The sequence below is a fragment of the Ranitomeya variabilis genome, chromosome 5 (assembly GCF_051348905.1).
Source record: "Ranitomeya variabilis isolate aRanVar5 chromosome 5, aRanVar5.hap1, whole genome shotgun sequence".
Lineage (NCBI taxonomy): Eukaryota > Metazoa > Chordata > Amphibia > Anura > Dendrobatidae > Ranitomeya > Ranitomeya variabilis.
Window position 1 is genome coordinate 48,432,285 of NC_135236.1, and position 24,594 is coordinate 48,456,878.

The window sequence follows — 24,594 nt, forward strand, 5'->3', positions numbered from 1 at the left end:
TGTTTGCACAGTTTTCTGAATACTTGGGGTTCAGCCACAGAAAGATCACACCTTACCAAATGACTCTTCAGTGCGATCAACAGATTTCTTTAACAAGCAAGCCATGAAACATTATGCAGACAGAAGGCGAGGGGCACAGCCATGTGCCATCAAAAGAGGTGATATGGTTGTTGTGCGTCAAAAATCAACCAACAAAACCTCAGCTGTATATAGTCCTATAAATCCGTCCGTATCACATACCGCTAACCCATAGCCGTGAAACAGAAAAAGCACAGATAACTTTCTTTCGCTAATAAAATCGTTTTTTATTTTAAATAAATTTTAAAAGATACACATTTAACAATAGTAAATAAACAACCTTATACCTCAAATGTAAGGGACTGCTATGTGTTGTGAATTCCGTCTGGGCTCCCTCTGGTGGCCTTTAGCGATACTGCGGGTCTGGAGATGGGCTCAGCTGCCTCATTTCCTGCTATGCTGGTTCCTATTTAACTCCACCTGCACCTTTGTTTGTTGCCTGCTGTCGTTGTATTCAGTACTGGTTCTGATCTCTCTGGACTTCCTTGTGACCTGTCTCCATCCGGAGAAGCTAAGTCTTGCTAGTTCATGTTTGCTCATTTTTCTCTTGAAAATATGTTTCATTATATGATGAGTTCAGTCCAGCTTGCTTATATGTGATTTTTTGCTTGCTGGAAGTTCTGGGGTGCAGAGTGCGCCCCTCACATCGTGAGTCGGTGTGGGGGTTCTTGTATCTTCTGCGTGGATAGTTTTTGATAGTTTTTGTACTGACCGCACAGATCCCTTGCTATCTTCTGTCTATTTAGCATTAGCGGGCCTCATTTGCTTAAACCTGTTTTTCATTACTACGTTTGTATTTTCCCCTTAACTCACCGTTATTATTTGTGGGGGCTGTCTAAACTTTGGGGTCATTTCTCTGAGGCAAGTGAGGCTTGGCTTTCTCTCTAGGGGTAGTTAGTTCCTCAGGCTGTGACGAGGCACAGGTGCCAGGTGAAGAGAAAGTGCCAATGGTGACAGGAGAAGTGACATCGCCACAGGTGACAGCTGAAGAGACAGCACAACAGGTGACAGGAGAAGTGACAAGTGTGGACGCTATTGAGCAGGTGGCAGGTGAGAAGAGATGTTCCCGAAGAACAGATGAAGACCCTGCTGCAGAAGCCAGAACTCCTGAGATAGGTGGGAATGCAGGTGCAGAGGAGCAGAGAGGAGCACAGGTGACTGACACAGGGGTGCCGGAAAGTACCGATGCACAGGTGTCAGGTGCTGGCGAGAGGTGGATACACATGCTGGTGCACACTATAGTGACAGAGGCGGCAGGTCAGGGGGCCTGTACAGGTGAGCAGGACACAGGTGCCCAGGTGTCAGTCTGTGCGGAGGCTGCAGATACCATAGCTGTGAGGATAGAGGAGGAAGAACATTCCACCGTGCAAGTAACAGGAACGGAGACAATGGCGGGAGCACAGGTGACGGCACAGGCAGCAGGTGCAGCCGCACAGGTGAACACTGACAGGCAGATGTCTAATGACAACACAGACATAGCTCTACATGTGTCAGGAGAGGAGCCGGGGCTGCAGGTGAGGGCCGAGGAAGCTACACCTGAGCAGGTGACTGTAGAAGCCACAGGCACGGACAGGCAGGTAGAAGAGGCGGCCACCCAGGTGACTGTCACCGGGGAGGAAGTGCAGGGGGAGAGTGGCAGCAATGTGGAAGTGGGTGCACAGGTGACAGCCTCAGGAGAGGAAGCAGACAGGGAAGTGACACCTGATCTGGTGGCACTCACTGGCAGGGAGGGGACATTAGTCCAAGACCAGCAAGCAGCATGCCGGGAGAAGGAGTGGCCACCTCTTATTTGCACTGTCAGTGAGGTAAGAACAGTCACAGCAGCACAGGGAGACACATCACAAGGGTCAGTTACCCAGAAAGACGCTTCCACCAAGACACCTGAGATGAAGGAAAGGGAAATTGAAGAAGATGGGCACAGTCCGTCCCCAGAAACCCCCATAGAGCGTGAGATCCGCTTGACCATGGAACGAGAGATGATGCTACGTCAAGAGAGGGGCATCAGCTCCCCCATTGGGCACCAGCAACAGTTGGTTGAGGTGCGAAGAAAGACAATATCGGTGGAGCCGGTGGCAGTTCCTGGCAAAGAACGCCAACTGGCGGGGGCACAGATGCAGAGGGAGATCCAGCTGGAGACCCAAAGGGAGAAAGACTTGGTGGACCTGGGCAAAGTAATGGGCACCTACGACCGTGGGCCTCAGCAGGAGCTGCAGGAGAAGAAAATGATCTTTGAGAGCATGAATACAGGTATGTGGTTCATTTTATGTGGGGGGTGCCATCTTGTATACCCCTCACACTCCGTAGGCATGTTTCTGGGCAGAGCTACTGGTATCCCGACTCAAGAGGGCCGCCTAGTATGACATGGCCAACCGATCATCCAGCGAAGTGTGAGGAGTGATCTGCTCCATCGCCAGCCTCATCAGGGATCCCCCACAGGTCACCATTATGCCTCTCAGAAGTGGCCGAACGCCCAGCCACCCATACCCTTCTTTATTATAGGACTGTACGTCTTCTCCACCTGTCTCCAGTACTAAAAGTACACTGGGCTTTCAGTCTAGACCAGTTCCTTTGTACCTGACCGCCTGCCCAGCACAATGACATCCTAAATGGGACTTGTCTTTCTGTCCTAACCTGTTCTTTGGTATTTCACTGTCTGCACCTACCTACGATGGAGACTTCTCCGCTATCGGATATCCATATTAAGGACAATTGGAGATATCGGTGATGGAGCCATATTCTAGTGTAGGGATGATGGATGTGCCAGGGTTTCTCATGGTTCTACTGAACCCAACTTATCTAGAAAGTAATGATGAGGTAAGTGTGGTTCAGTATAACCACGGAGGTGTTATGTGCACGCTGATGTGGCTGCATCAGGGACATCTGTCTTGTATGACCTACATATCACCAGTTATGACCACCACCCAATACATAAAGATCTCCCGTCAGATAAAGGCGGCAACACTCATTCATTACTGTAACCCTCCTACTGTGCACATAAAGGGATCATACTGTATTAGAAATATACCGCTTTATTATGGTACAAAACTATGAATATACTGACCCTGTACCAGGGCCAGACTGGGGTGTCTTTGGCCCACCAGGGGAATGGACTCTAGGGGCCCACCCTACAGCTATATGCAGATATCTGTCAGTCGTTATCCCCATTATTGTGGAGCATCGGCTATAAAACACAGGGGGCTCCTGCACATTTACTGTGCGCCATCATAACTGGGATGTATACTTACGGTACTTTACATTAATGGGGTTCTATGGTTAAAAGAAGTTATCACCGATCCATGGGCTCCATAAGATAGTGATCGCTTAGGTACGACCATTAGAAACTGCACCGATCGGAAGAATGACGAAGTTTTATCGTTGATAGGACACTTATCCCCATTTTAAAATGGAGCGGCAGGTGGGATATCGGACCGCAGCTCCATTCATTATGTTTGGGGCTTATAGAAAAAAAAGTGCAGCCACTGAGGGAATGAATGGATCAGTGGTCAAGTCGGACACTCCACACCAGTCTAATGGGGATAAAAAGTTCCACATTTTGCTGAATGGGTCCAAGTAGTCAGACCCCACCAATCATTACGTTATCACTTATCCTGCGGAAAGGTGATTATTTTTTTCCACAGGAAACCCCTGTAAGTGCATCTCTGCCACTGTGTTCCAATTATCTAATCTCTAATGGAAATAAAGAATCTTCTAATTAATATCAGAGAGAACAAATGACCACCATACACAACACAATCCCCAATACTAAAGGTACCGTCACAATCAACGAGAACGACAACGATCCTTGACGTTGCAGTGACGTTGCAGCGACGTTGCAGCGTCCTGGATAGCGATCTCGTTGTGTTTGACACGCAGCAGCGATCTGGATCCTGCTGTGATATCACTGGTCGGAGCTAGAAGGTCAGCACCTTATTTCGTCGCTGGATCACCCGCTGTCATCGCTGGATCGGTGTGTGTGACACCGATCCAGCGATGTGTTCACTTGTAACCAGGGTAAACATGGGGTTACTAAGCGCAGGGCCGCGCTTAGTAACCCGATATTTACCCTGGTTACCATTGTAAAAGTAAAAAAAAAAACACTACATACTCACCTTCTGATGTCTGTCACGTCCCCCGGCGTCCACGCGCTGCTGCAGAGAGCTTTCCCTGCACTGGCTGTGTGAGCGCCGGCCGGCCGTAAAGCAGAGCACAGCGGTGACGTCACCGCTGTTACTGCCGGCGCCGCTGACACATTCAGTGCAGGGAAAGCTCTCTGCAGCAGCGCGTTGACGCCGGGGGACGTGACAGACATCAGAAGGTGAGTATGTAGTGGTTTTTTTTTACTTTTACAATGGTAACCAGGGTAAATATTGGGTTACTAAGCGCGGCCCTGCACTTAGTAACCCAATATTTACCCTGGTTACCCGGGTGCTGAAGACAGTTTCAACGATGCCGAAGTCTTTCCCCTGATCGTTGGTCGCTGGAGAGAGCTGTCTGTGTGACAGCTCCCCAGCGACCACACAACGACTTACCATCAATCACGATCGCTGGTCGTGATCGTTGGTAAGTCGCTTAGTGTAACGGTACCTTAAGACAAATACCACCACCTACAGGAAGAAATACCACCACACCATGACCAGACTACATACAGTAGTGACTGAATAATACTACTTACAAGGGGCAAATACCGCCACACCATGACCAGACCACATATTACCACCACATAGTGACTGAATAATAACATATTACCAGCATATAGGGACCAAATAATACCACATAATACCACATACAAGGAGAAATACTGCCACAACGTGACCAGACCACAAATTACCACCACATAGTGACCGAATACTACAATACTGATTATGAATACAAACCACAATACTAACCACACTGTTATTACCACCAGTGACATTATGCACAGGAGCTCTGTATATACTGTCAGTGTACAAGCAATACAGTGATCACCGGTGACATTATACATAGGAGCTCCGTATATAGTGTCAGTGTACAGGAAATACAGGGATCACCAGTGACATTATACACATGAGATTTGTATATAGTGTCAGTGTACAGGTAATACAGTGATCACCAGTGACATTATACATAGTGTAATGTATAAGAATTAGATCTGTCTCTTTAAGAAAGTGAGGGCGGGAGTTGAGTTTAGTTTCAGTTTCAGTTATAGCCTGAGGGGAAAATGTTATGCTGTGTGCTGGAGGAAAATAGGAGAAGAATAAAATACAGTTAAAGCTTACTCTCTCTTAAATTCCTTACACCGTGTGGACGCTACAACTGGCGACGAGGATGGGATTGAATCACCTGCTGCTGTGAGTACTGACCCCTGCTTTACTGCTTCACACGCCAGCGCCACTGAGAGACTCCATCATGGCTGAATACTTGCACACGTTCCCACAGTTTGATATGACTGATGTCACTAATCTCTCTCGTAACTGGAGAAAATGGTTAAATCGGTTTGAGAATTTCCTGGAAGCAATAGATATAAAGGATGATAAAAGAAAGCGAGCCGTGTTCCTGCATTGTGCGGGCACAGGAGTCTATGACATATACAGCACATTACCGGCAGCAGAGACAGACACGTACAGCAACTGCTCCAAAGCTCTCACTGTCTACTTCAACCCTAAACAAAACATCAGATATGAAAGATACAAGTTCATGATTGCTAAGCAGCTTCCAGAAGAATCCATAGACACCTATGTCACCCGGCTAAAAGAACTAGCACATGGGTGTGCATTTACTGACGTAGATGATGAAATCCTAACTCAAGTAATTGTCACCTGCTCGTCTAATAACATAAGGCGTAAAGCTCTGCAGCAGGATCTCTGTCTGCATGATTTACTCAAGATGGCCCGCGCTATAGAGATAGCAGATCATCAGGCAACTGCAATGGAGAATGGGGGATAATTTACATGTGCATAATCTCAAACATAACAGTGCACAAGGCAAGCAAGCCCTGCAACAGAAGAAATGTTATAGATGTGGACAAGATTTCCCTCACCACATGAACAAATGTCCAGCTATAGGACAAACTTGCAGCAAATGTGGAAAAGGGAACCATTTTGCAGTTGTCTGCAAATCAGCGCCCAACAAGTCTCCTCTGCCAATGACAAAGCCTGCAAATATAAAAATGGTAAATCAGGATATAGAAGAAATGTCTGTGGCTGAGAACTATGCGTTCACGACTTCTGTTACTGGCTCAGTGCAGTCTCCATGTATTACACTCACCATCTGCAACACGGATATCACCTTTACAATAGATACAGGAGCTTCGGTGGATATCATAGACAGCAATGCTTACACTATGTTCCAAATTATTATGCAAATTACATTTTTATCAGATTTTCCTAAATGGTCGGTGCAAATGACAGTCAGTCTAATAAAAGTCATCACCCGTTAAATTATACATCGAATTTTATTGAAGAAACCTCCCAATGATAACAGTATAATCTCCAAAATGAATAAAACCTCACAATGCACTGTTCCAAATTATTATGCACAGTAGAATTTCTAAACATTTGATATGTTTTAAAGAACTGAAAATGCTCATTTGTGGAATTTGCAGCATTAGGAGGTCACATTCACTGAACAAAAAAGCTATTTAACTCCAAAACCTCCTAACAGGCCAAGTTACATGTTAACATAGGACCCTTCTTTGATGTCACCTTCACAATTCTTGCATCCATTGAACTTGTGAGTTTTTGGAGAGTTTCTGCTTGTATTTCTTTGCATGAAGTTGGAATAGCCTCCCAGAGCTGCTGTTTTGATGTGAACTGCCTCCCACCCTCATAGATCTTCTGCTTGATGATACTCCAAAGGTTCTCTGTAGGGTTGAGGGCAGGGGAAGATGGTGGCCACACCATGAGTTTATCTCCTTTTATGCCCATAGCAGCCAATGACTCAGAGGTATTCTTTGCAGCATGAGATGGGGCATTGTCAGCATGAAGATGATTTTGCTCCTGAAGGCACGTTTCTGCTTTTTAGACCATAGAAGAAAGTTGGCAGTCAGAAACTCTATATACTTTGCAGAGGTCATTTTCACACCTTCAGGAACCTTAAAGGGCCTTACCAGCTGTTTCCCATGATTCTGGCCCAAAACATGACTCCTCCACCTCCTTGCTGACGTTGCAGCCTTGTTGGGACATGGTGGCCATCCACCAACCATCCACTACTCCATCCATCTGGACCATCCAGGGTTGCTCAACACTTATCAGTAAACAAGACTGTTTGGAAATTAGTCTTCATGTATGTGTGGGCCCAATACAACCATTTCTGCTTGTGAACACTGTTTAAGGGTGGCCGAATAGTAGGTTTATGCACCACAGCAAGCCTTTGAAGGAGCCTACACCTTGAGGTTCGAGGGACTCCAGAGGCACCAGCAGCTTCAAATATCTGTTTGCTGCTTTGTAATGGCTTTTTAGCATCTGATCTCTTAATCCGATGAACTTGCCTGGCAGAAATCTTCCTCATTATGCCTTTATCAGCACAAACACATTTGTGCTCAGATACAGCCACAAATCTCTTAACAGTACGATGATCACGCTTATGTTTTTGGAAAATTTCTAATGTTTTCATCCCTTCACCAAGGCATTGCACTATTTGATGCTTTTCAGCAGCAGAGAGATCCTTTTTCTTTCCCATGTTACTTGAAAACTGTGACCTGCTTAATAATGTGGAACATCATTTTTAAGTAGTTTTCCTTTAAATAGAATCACCTGGAAAACCAATTATCACATGTGTTTAAGATTGATTTCAGTGATCCATTGAGCCCTGAGACACAATACCATCCACAAGTTTATTTGAAAAACAAAACAATTAAATCTTTATGACACTTAAATCCAATTTGCATAATAATTTGGAACACAGTGTATGAACAGTTGAAAACAAAGCCAGTCTTACAGCAAGTGCATACGAAAATCTTTCCATATGGATCTAAAACACCTCTAGTTACAATGGGACAATTTGATGCTGAACTTAGCTATAAAGAAAATAGGCAGAAAACCACTTTTCACACATGACAAGGATCAGGAGGCTGTCTTCTCAGCTATCACACTGCCTTGAAGCTAGGACTCATCCAGATTGTTCATACCATAACCGACCCTGCGGACCTGGATGTACAAGCCATGGTGAACGGTTTTCCCTCCCTATTTAGTGGATTAGGAAAATTAAAGGACTCTCAAGTGCACCTTCATGTGGATGACACTGTTCGTCCAGTAGCCCAGGCTCACAGGCGGATTCCATTTCACCTGAGAAAGAAGGTAGAAAAAGAACTCCAATTACTCATGGATGATGATGTCATAGAAACTGTTTCTGGTCCCACTCCGTGGGTCTCTCCACTTGTGGTAGTTCCAAAACCAAAGACTCCAGAGCAGGTGAGACTGTGTGTTGACATGCGCCTGCCCAACACTTCTATTCCAAGGGAAAGACACATCTCACCCACAATTGATGACATTATTCATTTATTAAATGGAGCAACCGTTTTTTCAAAGCTCGACCTCAATAAGGGCTATCATCAACTAGAATTGAGCCCAGAATCCAGATACTTAACAACATTTTCCACCCATGTGGGTCTCAGAAGATACAAAAGATTGACGTTTGGGGTCTGCTCAGCAGCGGAAATTTTTCAAGATACGATAAGGAGCGTCATTCAACATATTCCAAATGCCTTTAAGTAGAGTGATGACATACTGGTTTTTGGGAAAACTCAAGCTGAACATAATCGTGCTCTATATGCTATCTTTAAATGTCTGCTCTCTGTGGGACTCACTTTAAACAAAGAAAAATGTGAATTTGATAAAAATTCATTGGAGTTCTATGGTCACATTTTCTCGGCGGATGGAGTACGACCTGATCCCAAGAAAGTGGAATCCATCAGAGCAGCTTCAATTCCACAGAATGCCAGTGAAGTGTGCTCTTTTCTTGGAATGGCAAGCTACTGTGCTAGATATATTCCAAATTTTTCAACAATCAGCACTCCATTAAGGGCACTTACGAAACAAAATTGCGTTTTTCAATGGTCCCAAGACTGTCACGCCTCGTTTGAAACAATTAAAAACGAACTCTGCTCAACAACCACCATGGCCTATTTTGATCCAGCTCTTCAAACCGAACTGATTGTGGACGCCAGTCCCGTGGGACTGGGTGCAATTTTAGCACAATACAAGGATGACAATCAAAGTCCCCACATCATTTCTTATGCAAGTAAAAGCTTAACAAGCACTGAAAGAAAGTATTCGCAACCTGTAAAAGAAAGCTTGGCAGTCGTCTGGGGATGTGAACATTTTCACTTATTTCTCTATCAAGCTCCCTTCACTATTGTCACAGATCATCAAACTCTCCTTACAATTTTTGGAAATCCCAGAGCTAAAATGCCGGCACGGATTGAACGATGGGGTCTTCGTCTACAGGACTATAATTACAAAATTGTTCACAAACCTGGAAAATACAGCAATCCGGCTGATTATCTCTCAAGACATCCTACGGATGATGATTTACCTGTGCATTCCTCCATTGAAGAATACATCCACTTTGTTACAGCTCACGCCGTGCCAAAAGCACTTTCTGTTGATCAGTTTGTGAATACAACAAGTGACAAGACACTCTGTGCCTTAATACAAATTATCCAAAATAGAAGGTGGCATGAAATTCAAAAGAAAAAAATTCCTGAAGATGGGATTGATCTGAAGGAGTTAAAACTTTTTTCAAATGTACGTGAGGAATTATCAGTCACTGAAGACCAACTCATCCTTCGTGGTACCAAACTGGTTGTACCTAAGGCCTTGCGTAACCTAGTCATACAGATAGCACACGAAGGTCATCTAGGAATTGTTGGCACAAAAAAGTTACTCACAGAAAAAGTGTGGTTCCCAAATATGGATAAATTGGTGGAAGAGAAGATTAGACATTGCTCCACTTGTCAATTAATTACTCCATCGTCAACTCTAGAGCCATTACAAATGTCTCCGTTACCCACTGCTGTATGGGAGGAAGTGGCAGTTGACATATATGGACCATTACCAAATGGCCAATACATTCTAGTAACAATTGATGAATATTCTAGATACCTTGTCATTTCATTCATCTCTTCAACGTCTGCTAATAGTGTCATACCAGAACTGGACGACATATTCTCTGCATATGGCATTCCAAGAGTGGTCAAAACAGATAATGGACCTCCATTCAATGGACATGTGTTTGCACAGTTTTCTGAATACTTGGGGTTCAGCCACAGAAAGATCACACCTTACCAAATGACTCTTCAGTGCGATCAACAGATTTCTTTAACAAGCAAGCCATGAAACATTATGCAGACAGAAGGCGAGGGGCACAGCCATGTGCCATCAAAAGAGGTGATATGGTTGTTGTGCGTCAAAAATCAACCAACAAAACCTCAGCTGTATATAGTCCTATAAATCCGTCCGTATCACATACCGCTAACCCATAGCCGTGAAACAGAAAAAGCACAGATAACTTTCTTTCGCTAATAAAATCGTTTTTTATTTTAAATAAATTTTAAAAGATACACATTTAACAATAGTAAATAAACAACCTTATACCTCAAATGTAAGGGACTGCTATGTGTTGTGAATTCCGTCTGGGCTCCCTCTGGTGGCCTTTAGCGATACTGCGGGTCTGGAGATGGGCTCAGCTGCCTCATTTCCTGCTATGCTGGTTCCTATTTAACTCCACCTGCACCTTTGTTTGTTGCCTGCTGTCGTTGTATTCAGTACTGGTTCTGATCTCTCTGGACTTCCTTGTGACCTGTCTCCATCCGGAGAAGCTAAGTCTTGCTAGTTCATGTTTGCTCATTTTTCTCTTGAAAATATGTTTCATTATATGATGAGTTCAGTCCAGCTTGCTTATATGTGATTTTTTGCTTGCTGGAAGTTCTGGGGTGCAGAGTGCGCCCCTCACATCGTGAGTCGGTGTGGGGGTTCTTGTATCTTCTGCGTGGATAGTTTTTGTACTGACCGCACAGATCCCTTGCTATCTTCTGTCTATTTAGCATTAGCGGGCCTCATTTGCTTAAACCTGTTTTTCATTACTACGTTTGTATTTTCCCCTTAACTCACCGTTATTATTTGTGGGGGCTGTCTAAACTTTGGGGTCATTTCTCTGAGGCAAGTGAGGCTTGGCTTTCTCTCTAGGGGTAGTTAGTTCCTCAGGCTGTGACGAGGCGTCTAGGTTTTTAGGTTACGCTCCACGGCTTCCTTTAGTGTGTATTGGATAGGTTCAGTGTTGCGGTCAGTATAGTTTCCACATCCCCAGAGCTCGTCCGAATATTCTGGTTTACCTATCAGGTCAGTTTGGTGATCCTACCACCGGATCATAACAGTACAGCAGGCCAGTAAAGAGTTAATGCATCGCAAAAGAGGGATAAGGGAAATCCTGAGTTCATTTTTTTTTTTTTTTCTGCAGTGTGTCTTGCCTCTCTCCTCCCCTTAATCTCTGGGAGGTTCAGAATTCAGCTGCAGATATGGACATTCAGAGTCTGTCTTCTAGTGTGGATCATCTCACTGCTAGAGTACAAGGCATTCAGGATTATGTAGTTCGCAGTCCTATGTCAGAGCCTAAGATACCTATTCCTGAGTTGTTCTCCGGAGACAGATCTAGGTTTTTGAACTTTAAAAATGATTGCAAATTATTTCTTTCTCTGATACCTCGTTCCTCTGGTGATCCGGTTCAGCAAGTTAAAATTGTTATTTCTTTGTTGCGTGGCGACCCTCAAGACTGGGCATTCGCCCTGGCGCCAGGAGATCCTGCATTGCGTAATGTAGATGCGTTTTTTCTGGCGCTGGGTTTGCTTTATGATGAACCTAATTCTGTGGATCAGGCAGAGAAAATCTTGCTGGCTTTGTGTCAGGGTCAGGATGAAGCAGAGGTTTACTGTCAGAAGTTTAGGAAATGGTCTGTGCTCACTCAATGGAATGAGTGTGCCCTGGCAGCGATTTTCAGAAAGGGTCTTTCTGAAGCCATTAAGGATGTTATGGTGGGGTTCCCCACGCCTGCGGGTCTGAGTGAGTCAATGTCTTTGGCCATTCAGATTGATCGGCGTTTGCGGGAGCGCAAACCAGTGCACCATCTGGCGGTATTTTCTGAGCAGAAGCCTGAGTCTATGCAATGTGACAGGATTCTGACCAGAATTGAACAGCAAAATCACAGACGTCAGAATGGGTTGTGCTTTTACTGTGGTGATTCTGCTCATGTTATCTCTGATTGTTCTAAGCGCACAAAAAACGTCGCTAGGTCTGTCACCATTGGTACTGTACAACCTAAATTCATTTTGTCTGTTACTTTAATTTGCTCTCTGTCATCCTACTCAGTTATGGCTTTTGTGGATTCAGGTGCCGCCCTGAATTTGATGGATTTGTCTTTTGCCAGGCACTGTGGTTTTGTCTTGGAGCCTTTGCAATTCCCTATTCCACTAAAGGGAATTGATGCCACGCCATTGGCCAAGAATAAACCTCAGTACTGGGCTCAAATGACTATGTGCATGACTCCTGCACATCAGGAGGTGATTCGCTTTCTTGTGTTACATAATTTGCATGATGTTGTCCTGTTGGGTCTGCCATGGCTGCAGGCTCATAATCCAGTCCTGGATTGGAAAGCAATGTCTGTGTCAAGTTGGGGTTGCCAGGGGATTCATGGCGATGCTCCTTTGGTGTCAATTGCTTCTTCTACTCCTTCTGAAGTCCCTGAATTTTTGTCGGACTACCAGGATGTATTTGATGAGCCCAAGTCCAGTGCCCTACCTCCTCATAGGGATTGTGATTGCGCCATAAATTTGATTCCTGGTAGTAAGTTCCCTAAGGGACGACTTTTTAATTTGTCTGTACCAGAACATGCCGCTATGCGGAGTTATATCAAGGAGTCTTTGGAGAAGGGGCATATTCGTCCGTCCTCGTCCCCTTTGGGTGCGGGGTTCTTTTTTGTGGCCAAGAAGGATGGTTCTCTAAGACCCTGTATAGATTATCGCCTTCTAAATAACATCACGGTCAAATTTCAGTATCCTTTGCTCGGATTAGGGGGGCCAGTTGGTTCACCAAGATAGATCTTCGTGGAGCGTATAATCTTGTGCGTATAAAGCAGGGCGATGAATGGAAAACAGCATTTAATACGCCCAAAGGCCATTTTGAGTACTTGGTGATGCCTTTTGGGCTTTCTAATGCCCCTTCTGTGTTCCAGTCCTTCATGCACAACATTTTCCGAGAGTATCTGGATAGGTTTATGATTGTGTACCTGGATGATATTTTGGTCTTTTCTGATGATTGGGAATCTCATGTGAAGCAGGTCAGGATGGTATTTCGGGTCCTGCGAGCCAATGCCTTGTTTGTGAAGGGCTCTAAATGTCTCTTCGGAGTCCAGAAGGTTTCCTTTTTGGGCTTTATTTTTTCTCCTTCTACCATTGAGATGGATCCAGTCAAGGTCCAGGCTATTCATGACTGGACTCAACCTACATCGGTAAAAAGTCTTCAGAAGTTCTTGGGTTTTGCTAATTTTTACCGTCGCTTCATCACTAATTTTTCCAGTGTGGTTAAGCCTTTGACGGATTTGACTAAGAAGGGTTCTGATGTGACGAATTGGTCTCCTGCGGCCGTGGAGGCCTTTCAGGAGCTCAAACGTCGGTTCTCTTCGGCTCCTGTCTTGCGTCAGCCGGATGTCTCTCTACCTTTCCAGGTCGAGGTTGACGCTTCTGAGATTGGAGCAGGGGCTGTCTTGTCACAGAGAAACTCTGATGGCTCTGTGATGAGGCCATGTGCTTTCTTTTCAAGAAAGTTTTCGCCTGCCGAGCGGAATTATGATGTTGGTAATCGGGAGTTGTTGGCAATGAAGTGGGCATTTGAGGAGTGGCGACATTGGCTTGAGGGAGCCAAACATCGTGTGGTGGTCTTGACTGATCACAAGAATTTGACTTATCTCGAGTCTGCTAAACGGCTAAATCCTAGACAGGCTCGATGGTCGCTGTTTTTCTCCCGTTTCAATTTCGTGGTTTCATACCTTCCGGGTTCGAAGAACGTGAAGGCTGATGCTCTTTCTAGAAGCTTTGTGCCTGACTCTCCGGGAGTTTCTGAACCGGCTGGTGTCCTCAGAGAAGGGGTGATTTTGTCTGCCATCTCCCCTGATTTACGACGGGTACTGCAGGAATTTCAGGCCAATAGACCTGATCGTTGTCCACCGGAGAGACTGTTTGTCCCGGATAGATGGACCAGTAGAGTCATTTCTGAGGTTCATTCTTCGATGTTGGCAGGTCACCCTGGGATTTTTGATACCAGGGATTTGGTGGCTAGGTCCTTTTGGTGGCCTTCCTTGTCGCGGGATGTGCGTTCCTTTGTGCAGTCCTGTGGGATTTGTGCTCGGGCCAAGCCTTGCTGTTCTCGTGCCAGTGGTTTGCTTTTGCCTTTGCCTGTCCCAAAGAGGCCCTGGACGCATATTTCCATGGATTTTATTTCGGATCTTCCAGTCTCTCAGAAGAAGTCAGTTATCTGGGTGGTTTGTGATCGTTTTTCTAAAATGGTCCATTTGGTGCCCTTGCCTAAGTTGCCTTCCTCCTCTGATTTGGTTCCACTGTTTTTTCAGAATGTGGTTCGTTTGCATGGTATTCCTGAGAATATTGTGTCTGATAGAGGATCCCAGTTTGTGTCCAGATTTTGGCGGTCCTTTTGTGATAAGATGGGCATTGAATTGTCTTTTTCATCGGCCTTCCATCCTCAGACAAATGGCCAAACCGAACGTACTAATCAGACCTTGGAGACTTATCTGAGATGTTTTGTTTCTGCTGATCAGGATGACTGGGTGACCTTTTTGCCATTGGCTGAGTTCGCCCTCAATAATCGGGCTAGTTCTGCTACTTTGGTTTCTTCTTTTTTTTGCAATTCTGGTTTTCATCCTCGTTTTTCCTCAGGTCAGGTTGAGTCTTCTGACTGTCCTGGGGTGGATTCTGTGGTGGATAGGTTGCAGCAGATTTGGAACCACGTGGTGGACAATTTGACGTTGTCACAAGAGAATGCTCAGCGCTTTGCTAACCGCCGTCGCTGTGTGGGTCCCCGACTTCGTGTGGGGGATTTGGTGTGGTTGTCTTCTCGTTATAGTAAATATAGAAAAACTGACTGAACAGCCATCTAGTCTGAACTGGTGCATAACCAAAAAGTCTTACATAGCAAATAGATAATGGCTGCACTCAAGTTTATTGTGCTAAAGCAAGGAAATGTGCAATACATGAAATGTGAACAGCATAATGGCTTGTGAAATTTATGAAAAAACACATGAGATTTTTAGCACAAAATTTGGCCAAAAGTTGTGAGCCCATTCACCAAACGTCAAGGTAATCTCAGATCGAATGGGTAACTAACCTGTCTGCCTAGTGTGAACACTTACCTATGGCTAATAAAATGGTAAAGCCTGTATTTATAGAGGAGGTTAGAACCAACTGTGTTTGGATGTAGTTAAAATCACAGCATGGTGAAGGGCGGGGCGTTCAAGTCAGAAAAAACAATACATAGTAAATATAGAAAAACTGACTGAACAGCCATCTAGTCTGAACTGGTGCATAACCAAAAAGTCTTACATAGCAAATAGATAATGGCTGCACTCAAGTTTATTGTGCTAAAGCAAGGAAATGTGCAATACATGAAATGTGAACAGCATAATGGCTTGTGAAATTTATGAAAAAACACATGAGATTTTTAGCACAAAATTTGGCCAAAAGTTGTGAGCCCATTCACCAAACGTCAAGGTAATCTCAGATCGAATGGGTAACTAACCTGTCTGCCTAGTGTGAACACTTACCTATGGCTAATAAAATGGTAAAGCCTGCATTTATAGAGGAGGTTAGAACCAACTGTGTTTGGATGTAATTAAAATCACAGTGGATTTTGATACCACGTGTGTGCTTAAATGGTTGTGCACATCCTAGTGTTCTGCTTCTGATAACGTTATCTGGTTATAAAATACTTCTTGGGTATAATGAGATTAGTACCATAGCAGTCCCTTACATTTGAGGTATAAGGTTGTTTATTTACTATTGTTAAATGTGTATCTTTTAAAATTTATTTAAAATAAAAAACGATTTTATTAGAGAAAGAAAGTTATCTGTGCTTTTTCTGTTTCACGGCTATGGGTTAGCGGTATGTGATACGGACGGATTTATAGTATTGGGAAAGCACATAGTAATATTGGATCATTGGGTTGATGTATATAGTCCTGCAAAATATAATGTTACTGAGAAAAAAGGCAATATGGTCACAGCTGAACGAGACGGACACTCCATCACTCGAAATTCCTCACATTTTAAAATCATACCGCAGAACAATGGTAATGAATTCCCACCAGTGGAAGATTTGTTAAGGTACCGTCACATTAAGCGACGCTGCAGCGATAGCGACAACGATGCCGATCGCTGCAGCGTCGCTGTTTGATCGCTGGAGAGCTGTCACACAGACCGCTCTCCAGCGACCAACGATGCCGAGGTCCCCGGGTAACCAGGGTAAACATCGGGTTGCTAAGTGCAGGGCCGCGCTTAGTAACCCGATGTTTACCCTGGTTACCAGCGTAAAAGTAAAAAAAACAAACAGTACATGCTCACCTGCGCGTCCCCCAGCTTCTGCTTCCTGATACTGACTGAGCTCCTGCCCTAACAGCACAGCGGTGACGTCACCGCTGTGCTTTCACTTTCACTTTTTAGGGCCGGCGCTCAGTAAGTGTCAGGAAGCAGACGCTGGGGGACGCTGGGTGAGTATGTACCGTTTGTTTTTTTTACTTTTACGCTGGTAACCAGGGTAAACATCGGGTTACTAAGCGCGGCCCTGCGCTTGGTAACCCGATGTTTACCCTGGTTACCAGTGTAAAACATCGCTGGTATCGTTGCTTTTGGTGTCAAACACAACGATACACGGCGATCGGACGACCAAATAAAGTTCTGGACTTTATTCAGCGACCAGCAACATCACAGCAGGATCCAGATCGCTGCTGCGTGTCAAACACAACGATATCGCTAGCGAGGACGCTGCAACGTCACGGATCGCTAGCGATATCGTTTAGTGTGACGGTACCTTTACCCGACAGTGGAGAGGACCAACAAGAGGTGACTGATCCGTCAGCACTGGACACCCCCAGTGAACCCAGACATTACCCTACATGGGAAAGAAGGGCTCCATCGAGACTTATTGAAGAGATATAATTTTTAAAAAAGGGGGGAATAAGACAATACGGACATATGGTTTTTCTTGGACATGTTCGTGTTGTTGCATTGTCAATATTTGTTTTAGGTTGTTAATATATAAAAAAAAAAAAAAAGGGGGGATGATGTAATGTATAAGAATTAGATCTGTCTCTTTAAGAAAGTGAGGGCGGGAGTTGAGTTTAGTTTCAGTTTCAGTTATAGCCTGAGGGGAAAATGTTATTCTGTGTGCTGGAGGAAAAGAGGAGAAGAATAAAATACAGTTAAGGCTACGTTCACATTTGCATTGCGTCGGGCGCAGCCGTGGTGACGCATGCGTCATGCGCCCCTATATTTAACATGGGGGGCGCATGGACATGCGTTGTGTTGCGTTTTGTGACGCATGCATTTTTTTGGCGCAAGCGTCAGGGCGCAGAGGACGCAGCATGTTGCATTTTTTTTGCGCTAAAAAAATGAACGCATGCGTCACAAAACGTTGCGTTTTGCGTGCGTTGTGCGTTGTGCGTTGCGTCGCCGACGCAGCACACAACAATGCAAATGTGAACGTAGCCTAAAGCTTACTCTCTCTTAAATTCCTAACACCGTGTGGACGCTACACATAGGAGCTCTGTACACAGCATATAGTGTGCGTGTACATGCAATACACTGACTCACCAGTGACGTCTGTAATTGAAGTCCTTCATCTTCGCTTTTCTTCTTCAACCAGCACAGACCGCCATAACTTCTTCCAGCCAGGACTCATCTCTGAAAAATGACAGTCATCACTAGTTGATCCCTTCCAGAGCACTTTCCCGACTTTTTCCATAACTTCTACACTACGTCAGATGAAGAAGAAAAGCAAAATAGTACCGCCCTGCACAGTAACAGGACCTCCCTTTTGTTCCCTCCATGGAAAACTGTTTCCTAAAAAGTAAATTATATTACAGTAGTAATAATGTCCCCAATTGGAACCTAAAGAAATTATGTTCCCCACTTGTTACCATAAACTAATATACTGTAGCATGTTCCTCATTCTGGCCCCCAAACAGTAATTAAGTCCCTCATCTCGGCCCCCTTTATTTAATATTCTCACCCAGCCTGGCCCCCTATATTTTATAATATGCCCCAGCCTGGCTCCTTTATTTTATAATATGCCCCAGCCTGGCCCCCTATGTCCCTTGTCCAGCCTGGCCCCCAGATATCCATCCTGATCCCCAGCTATACATCCTGGCCCTCCTATGTCCCTTGTCCTGCCCCACCATATATCTCTCCTGGACCCCCATATATCCTTCCTGGTCCCTTGTCCTGGCTCCCCCATATATATGCAACCTGCCTCCCCCCCATATATATGCTTCCTGGGCTCTTGTACTGCCCCCCCAATTTGACTCTCATAGTTGTGGTCTATCTATGATGTCAATTACAGGCCTCGCTCATCTTTTTAAGTGGGAGAACTTACACAATTGGTGGCTGACTAAATACTTTGTTTCCCCACTGTATATCCTGTGTTATACTCTGGAGCTGCACTCACTATTCTGCTGGTGGAGTCACCGTGTACATACATTACTGATCATGTACTGATCCTGAGTTATAGCCTGTATTATACTCCAGAACTGCACTCTGGAGTATAATATAGGATGTACGGTAACTTGGGATATGTAGGATAAGTAATGTAATAAATGTACACAGTGAAAGGACCAGCAGAATAGTGAGTGCAGCTCTGGGGTATAATACAGGATGTAACTCAGGATCAGTAATGTAATGCATGTACACAGTGACTGCACCAGCAGAATAGTGAGTGCAGCTCTGGGGTATAATACAGGATGTAACTCAGGATCAGTAATGTAATGTATGTACACAGTGACTGCACCAGCAGAATAGTGAGTGCAGCTCTGGAGTATAATACAGGATGGAACTCCGGATCAGTAATGTAATGCATGTACACAGTGACTGCACCAGCAGAATAGTGAGTGCAGCTCTGGGGTATAATACAGGATGTAACTCAGGATCAGTAATGTAATGCATGTACACAGTGACTGCACCAGCAGAATAGTGAGTGCAGCTCTGGGGTATAATACAGGATGTAACTCAGGATCAGTAATGTAATGTATGTACACAGTGACTGCACCAGCAGAATAGTGAGTGCAGCTCTGGAGTATAATACAGGATGGAACTCCGGATCAGTAATGTAATGCATGTACACAGTGACTGCACCAGCAGAATAGTGAGTGCAGCTCTGGGGTATAATACAGGATGTAACTCAGGATCAGTAATGTAATGTATGTACACAGTGACTGCACCAGCAGAATAGTGAGTGCAGCTCTGGAGTATAATACAGGATGGAACTCAGGATCAGTAATGTAATGTATGTACACAGTGACTGCACCAGCAGAATAGTGAGTGCAGCTCTGGGGTATAATACAGGATGTAACTCAGGATCAGTAATGTAATGTATGTACACAGTGAAAGGACCAGCAGAATAGTGAGTGCAGCTCTGGGGTATAATACAGGATGTAACTCAGGATCAGTAATGTAATGCATGTACACAGTGACTGCACCAGCAGAATAGTGAGTGCAGCTCTGGGGTATAATACAGGATGTAACTCAGGATCAGTAATGTAATGTATGTACACAGTGACTGTACCAGCAGAATAGTGAGTGCAGCTCTGGGGTATAATACAGGATGTAACTCAGGATCAGTAATGTAATATATGTACACAGTGAAAGGACCAGCAGAATAGTGAGTGCAGCTCTGGGGTATAATACAAGATGTAACTCAGGATCAGTAATGTAATGCATGTACACAGTGACTGCACCAGCAGAATAGTGAGTGCAGCTCTGGGGTATAATACAGGATGTAACTCAGGATCAGTAATGTAATGTATGTACACAGTGACTGCACCAGCAGAATAGTGAGTGCAGCTCTGGAGTATAATACAGGATGTAACTCAGGATCAGTAATGTAATGTATGTACACAGTGACTGCACCAGCAGAATAGTGAGTGCAGCTCTGGAGTATAATACAAGATGTAACTCAGGATCAGTAATGTAATGTATGTACACAGTGACTGCACCAGCAGAATAGTGAGTGCAGCTCTGGGGTATAATACAGGATGTACGGTAACTTGGGATATGTATGATAAGTAATGTAATAAATGTACACAGTGAAAGGACCAGCAGAATAGTGAGTGCAGCTGTGGAGTATAATACAGGAAGTAACTCAGGATCAGTAATGTAAAGTATGTAAACATACTGGTGGTCTATACACTATGGTGTTGTCACTGCTTGTAGAGACCAAGCTTACAGGCATTGCACCCTGGGAAAAAAAGTATGCAAATTATCTCTAATCCAGTAGGAATAAACATGTCTCCCTGCTGCCACCTGTAGGTGAATGACCTGTAAGTCAATGTGTTGTGTGGCTGGCTGCTGGCCCTCACCTCTGGCGGCAGGCTGTCTCAGGCAGTAATAAAGAATAGGGTACAATTAAATCCAACATGTCAAATCCTTCTTTTCCCTGAAATCTGCCATTCAGATGAGGGGTTCTCGCATCCCCGAAGGACATTAAATGATGGACTAATGCCAAAATCAGACTGTAATCTAGTGTGTATGGCGATCTGAACATTTCAGGACCAATACAAACAGTGGTATCCGGAGCTCTGCACTGGATCCAACCACCAGTTTTAGCGACACTCTATGTATTTCCAACCCTTGGACCCTCCATTCTTTATTATTTATCCATTTCTATCTATGACTTCATTCCTACTGACTTCTAACAGCAATTGGCTGAGAAATCACTATATAGGTCAAAGCAAATCTTGGGAAAAAAAAATCTTGCTTGATCATTTAAGTCATAATCTCTTGTATATTTTTACAGAACCATCTGATGCTCCTCCCATGAAGAAGAAGCAAAGTGAGACCCAGCAGCAACCAAAGTCCCAGGAAACTCCCCCATCAATTATCCCCTTATCTACTAACCATGTAGAACCTGCAAAAGTAACCAAAAAGGGGCCTTCATATGCTGAGGCCAATGGTAGCAATGTTATCATCATAGAGCACAGCTCTTTGCTCCGAAGGTCTGCTCAGGGAAATACCTTTAGCTCCGCCCCTGCGGATTCTCGTCGCTCCGCCCCTGCTGATTTATGTCGCTCCGCCCCTGCGGATTCTCAACGCTCCACCCCTGTGGATTCTCGTCGATCAATCTCTGCTGAGATCTCCTACACAAACTCATCAAGACCTCCTGTCATCAACCCTGCTAGCACCCCTGTACCTTCGGGAAGCCCCTATCAGCTGCTCCAATCGCCGAGTCCAGGTTCTTTGCTAGAGAGAGAAATAGAGGAGGTGAATGAAAGAGAGCAGGAACTCCGGAGGCAGAGAAGTAGTATATATGGAAGAGATGAAACTGACGGGCAGACCAAACAGAGGACACAAGAGATCGCGTCTGACATCCAAAGTGTCTACCAACCAGGTGAGACCTTAATCATGGGAAATACCTCTCTTAAAGGGCTGTTTGTGTTAGAAAATTAATTTTCATGTACCCTAATTTGGATTTCTAAGCTAATAAAGGGGAGTCTGACTTCCAGGACCCTTATGTACGAGGTAGAGCTGATACAAAGAACCTCTCAGCGCATCCACTTATTACACAGACAACCCATTGATTTCAATGGGAGCTGTGTACTGCCTAATTTTCTCCAGTGGTGGCGCTCTAGGGAAATCGAACACTTGTTTTCCACAGATAACAGCTGTCTGACATCGATTAATTCTCTTATACACATGCACACTCAGTGTCACTGAGCATGCAGGTGTTTTCCATAGTGAGAAGAGAATAAGCTGCTGGCCCACACCTCTGGCGGCAACTTAAGAGAGGCAGACATACTGAAATCTTGCAGCAAAACATATTGTGATCAGTTTATCATTTAAAGACCCTCCTAATTTAAAGTGATTGTCCTGTGCAGGGGGGACGCCTTTATACTGAACCCATATTAGAAGTTTTCGCTCAAAATAAAGTCCCTTTGTTTTTGCTGTCACAGTCCGGATTCTACATACTGGCTGCCCATGACACATTTTAACCCTTCCCTAGCTCACTGCCGAGTGTCAGGTTGTCACAGCCATAGCTCAGCCCAGGGAAAGATTTATTAAAGGTGCACATGGAGAAGTTCTTTAAGGCAGGGCAGAACTCCTTATATTACGAGGGTTCTCCCATAATAACCCTAACCTGTGTGCTCCTGCCTTCCGGAGCGGGATGTCTCGCAGTGTGGGCAGCCAGGCTGCTCTACATATTAACCCGAGCGCAGTGGTTGTGTTCCTAGAGGCAATGACATAACCCATATAATGGCGGAGCGCCGGTAATATCAGCATTAGTGTGTGCAGCACTGCGCCCCCAGAGGACGGGGATCAGAAAATTACCTATTACTTATACATTTTTCATGTTAAATTAATTTGTTTAGAATATGCGATAATGTTTTTTAATCTTCTTTATCACTGTCTGTACGTAAAAAAATAAAAAAAAGAAATCTTGCAATTTTCACACTGGCCACTAGGCTTAATATTAAACTCCTACATTCTGTTGGGCACATTGACATTAGTAGCAATAGACCGACTCAGACCCGACTGAATGGTTTTGAAATATTTAATGAGCATGTTGTCATCAGGGCAAAGATTATTGTACAGGAGGAGGAGGAGGTGAGCTGTGACATCACCTATTGTGAATGGTGGATCCTGGTATCTACTGTATATAGAGGTGTTATCAGTCATTGTACAGGGGGAGGAGGTGAGCTGTGATATCACCTATTGTGAATGGTGGATCCTGTGTTATCTACTGTATATAGAGGTGTTATCAGTCATTGTACAGGGGGAGGAGGTGAGCTATGATATCACCTATTGTGAATGGTGGATCCTGTGTTATCTACTGTATATAGAGGTGTTATCAGTCATTGTACAGGAGGAGGAGGTGAGCTGTGATATCACCTATTGTGAATGGTGGATCCTGGTATCTTCTGTATATAGATGTGTTATCAGTCATTGTACATGAGGAGGAGGTGAGCTGTGATATCACCTATTGTGAATGGTGGGTCCTGTGTCATCTACTGCATATAGAAGTGTTATCAGTCATTGTACAGGAGGAGGTGAGCTGTGACATTACCTATTGTGAATGGTGGATCCTGTTATCCACTGTATATAGAGGTGTTATAAGTCATTGTACAGGAGGAGGCGGAGGTGAGCTGTGGCATCACCAATTGTGAATGGTGGATCCTGTGTTATATACTGTATATAGAGGTGTTATCAGTCATTGTACAGGAGGAGGAGGAGGTGAGCTGTGACATTACCTATTGTGAATGGTGGATCTTGTTATCTACTGTATATAGAGGTGTTATCAGTCATTGTACATGAGGAGGAGGTGAGCTGTGATATCACCTATTGTGAATGGTGGGTCCTGTGTCATCTACTGCATATAGAGGTGTTATCAGTCATTGTACAGGAGGAGGAGGTGAGCTGTGACATTACCTATTGTGAATGGTGGATCCTGTTATCCACTGTATATAGAGGTGTTATCAGTCATTGTACAGGAGGAGGCGGAGGTGAGCTGTGGCATCACCAATTGTGAATGGTGGATCCTGTATTATATACTGTATATAGAGGTGTTATCATTCATTGTACAGGAGGAGGAGGTGAGCTGTGGCATCACCTATTGTGAATGGTGGATCCTGTGTTATCTACTGTATATAGAGGTGTTATCAGTCTTTGTACAGGAGGTGGAGGAGGTGAGCTGTGACATCACCTATTGTGAATGGTGGATCCTGTGTTATCTACTCTATATAGAGGTGTTATCAGTCATTGTACAGGAGGAGGAGGAGGTGAGCCTGTGACTTCATCTATTGTGAATGGCGGATCCTGTGTTATCTACTGTATATAGAGGTGTTATCAGTCATTATACAGGAGGAGGAGGTGAGCCGTGACATCACCTATTGTGAATGGTGGCTCCTGTGTTATCTACTGTATATAGAAGTGTTATCAGTCATTGTACAGGTGGAGGAGGAGGTGAGCTGTGATATCATCTACTGTATACAGAGGTGTTATCAGTCATTGTACAGGAAGAGGAGGAGGTGAGCTGTGCCGTCACCTATTGTGAATGGTGGACCCTGTGTTATCTACTGTATATAGAGGTGTTATCAGTCAGTACAATGGGGGGGGAGGAGGTGAGCTATGACATCACCTATTGTGAATGGTGGATCCTGGAGGGTAAAGAAAATGGTAAAAATAAATTATTGAGAAAAACCTGATTTGAACATTGTCATTTTCTGATCACACATTCTCTTTAAGTTGACCCCCTCTTTGCTATAGTTCTTGGTTTC

General features: G+C 44.5%; 1 protein-coding gene across 1 annotated transcript in view; it reads left to right on the forward strand.

Annotated features, from left to right (window-relative positions):
* Positions 1-24,594, forward strand: part of MISP3 (MISP family member 3) — an 82,697-nt gene that overhangs the window by 52,399 nt on the left and 5,704 nt on the right. The window contains exons 4-5 of the mRNA XM_077261829.1: positions 1,002-2,325; positions 21,120-21,710. Coding sequence (XP_077117944.1) covers positions 1,002-2,325; positions 21,120-21,710 — 1,915 coding nt within the window. The remainder of the gene's footprint in view (positions 1-1,001; positions 2,326-21,119; positions 21,711-24,594) is intronic.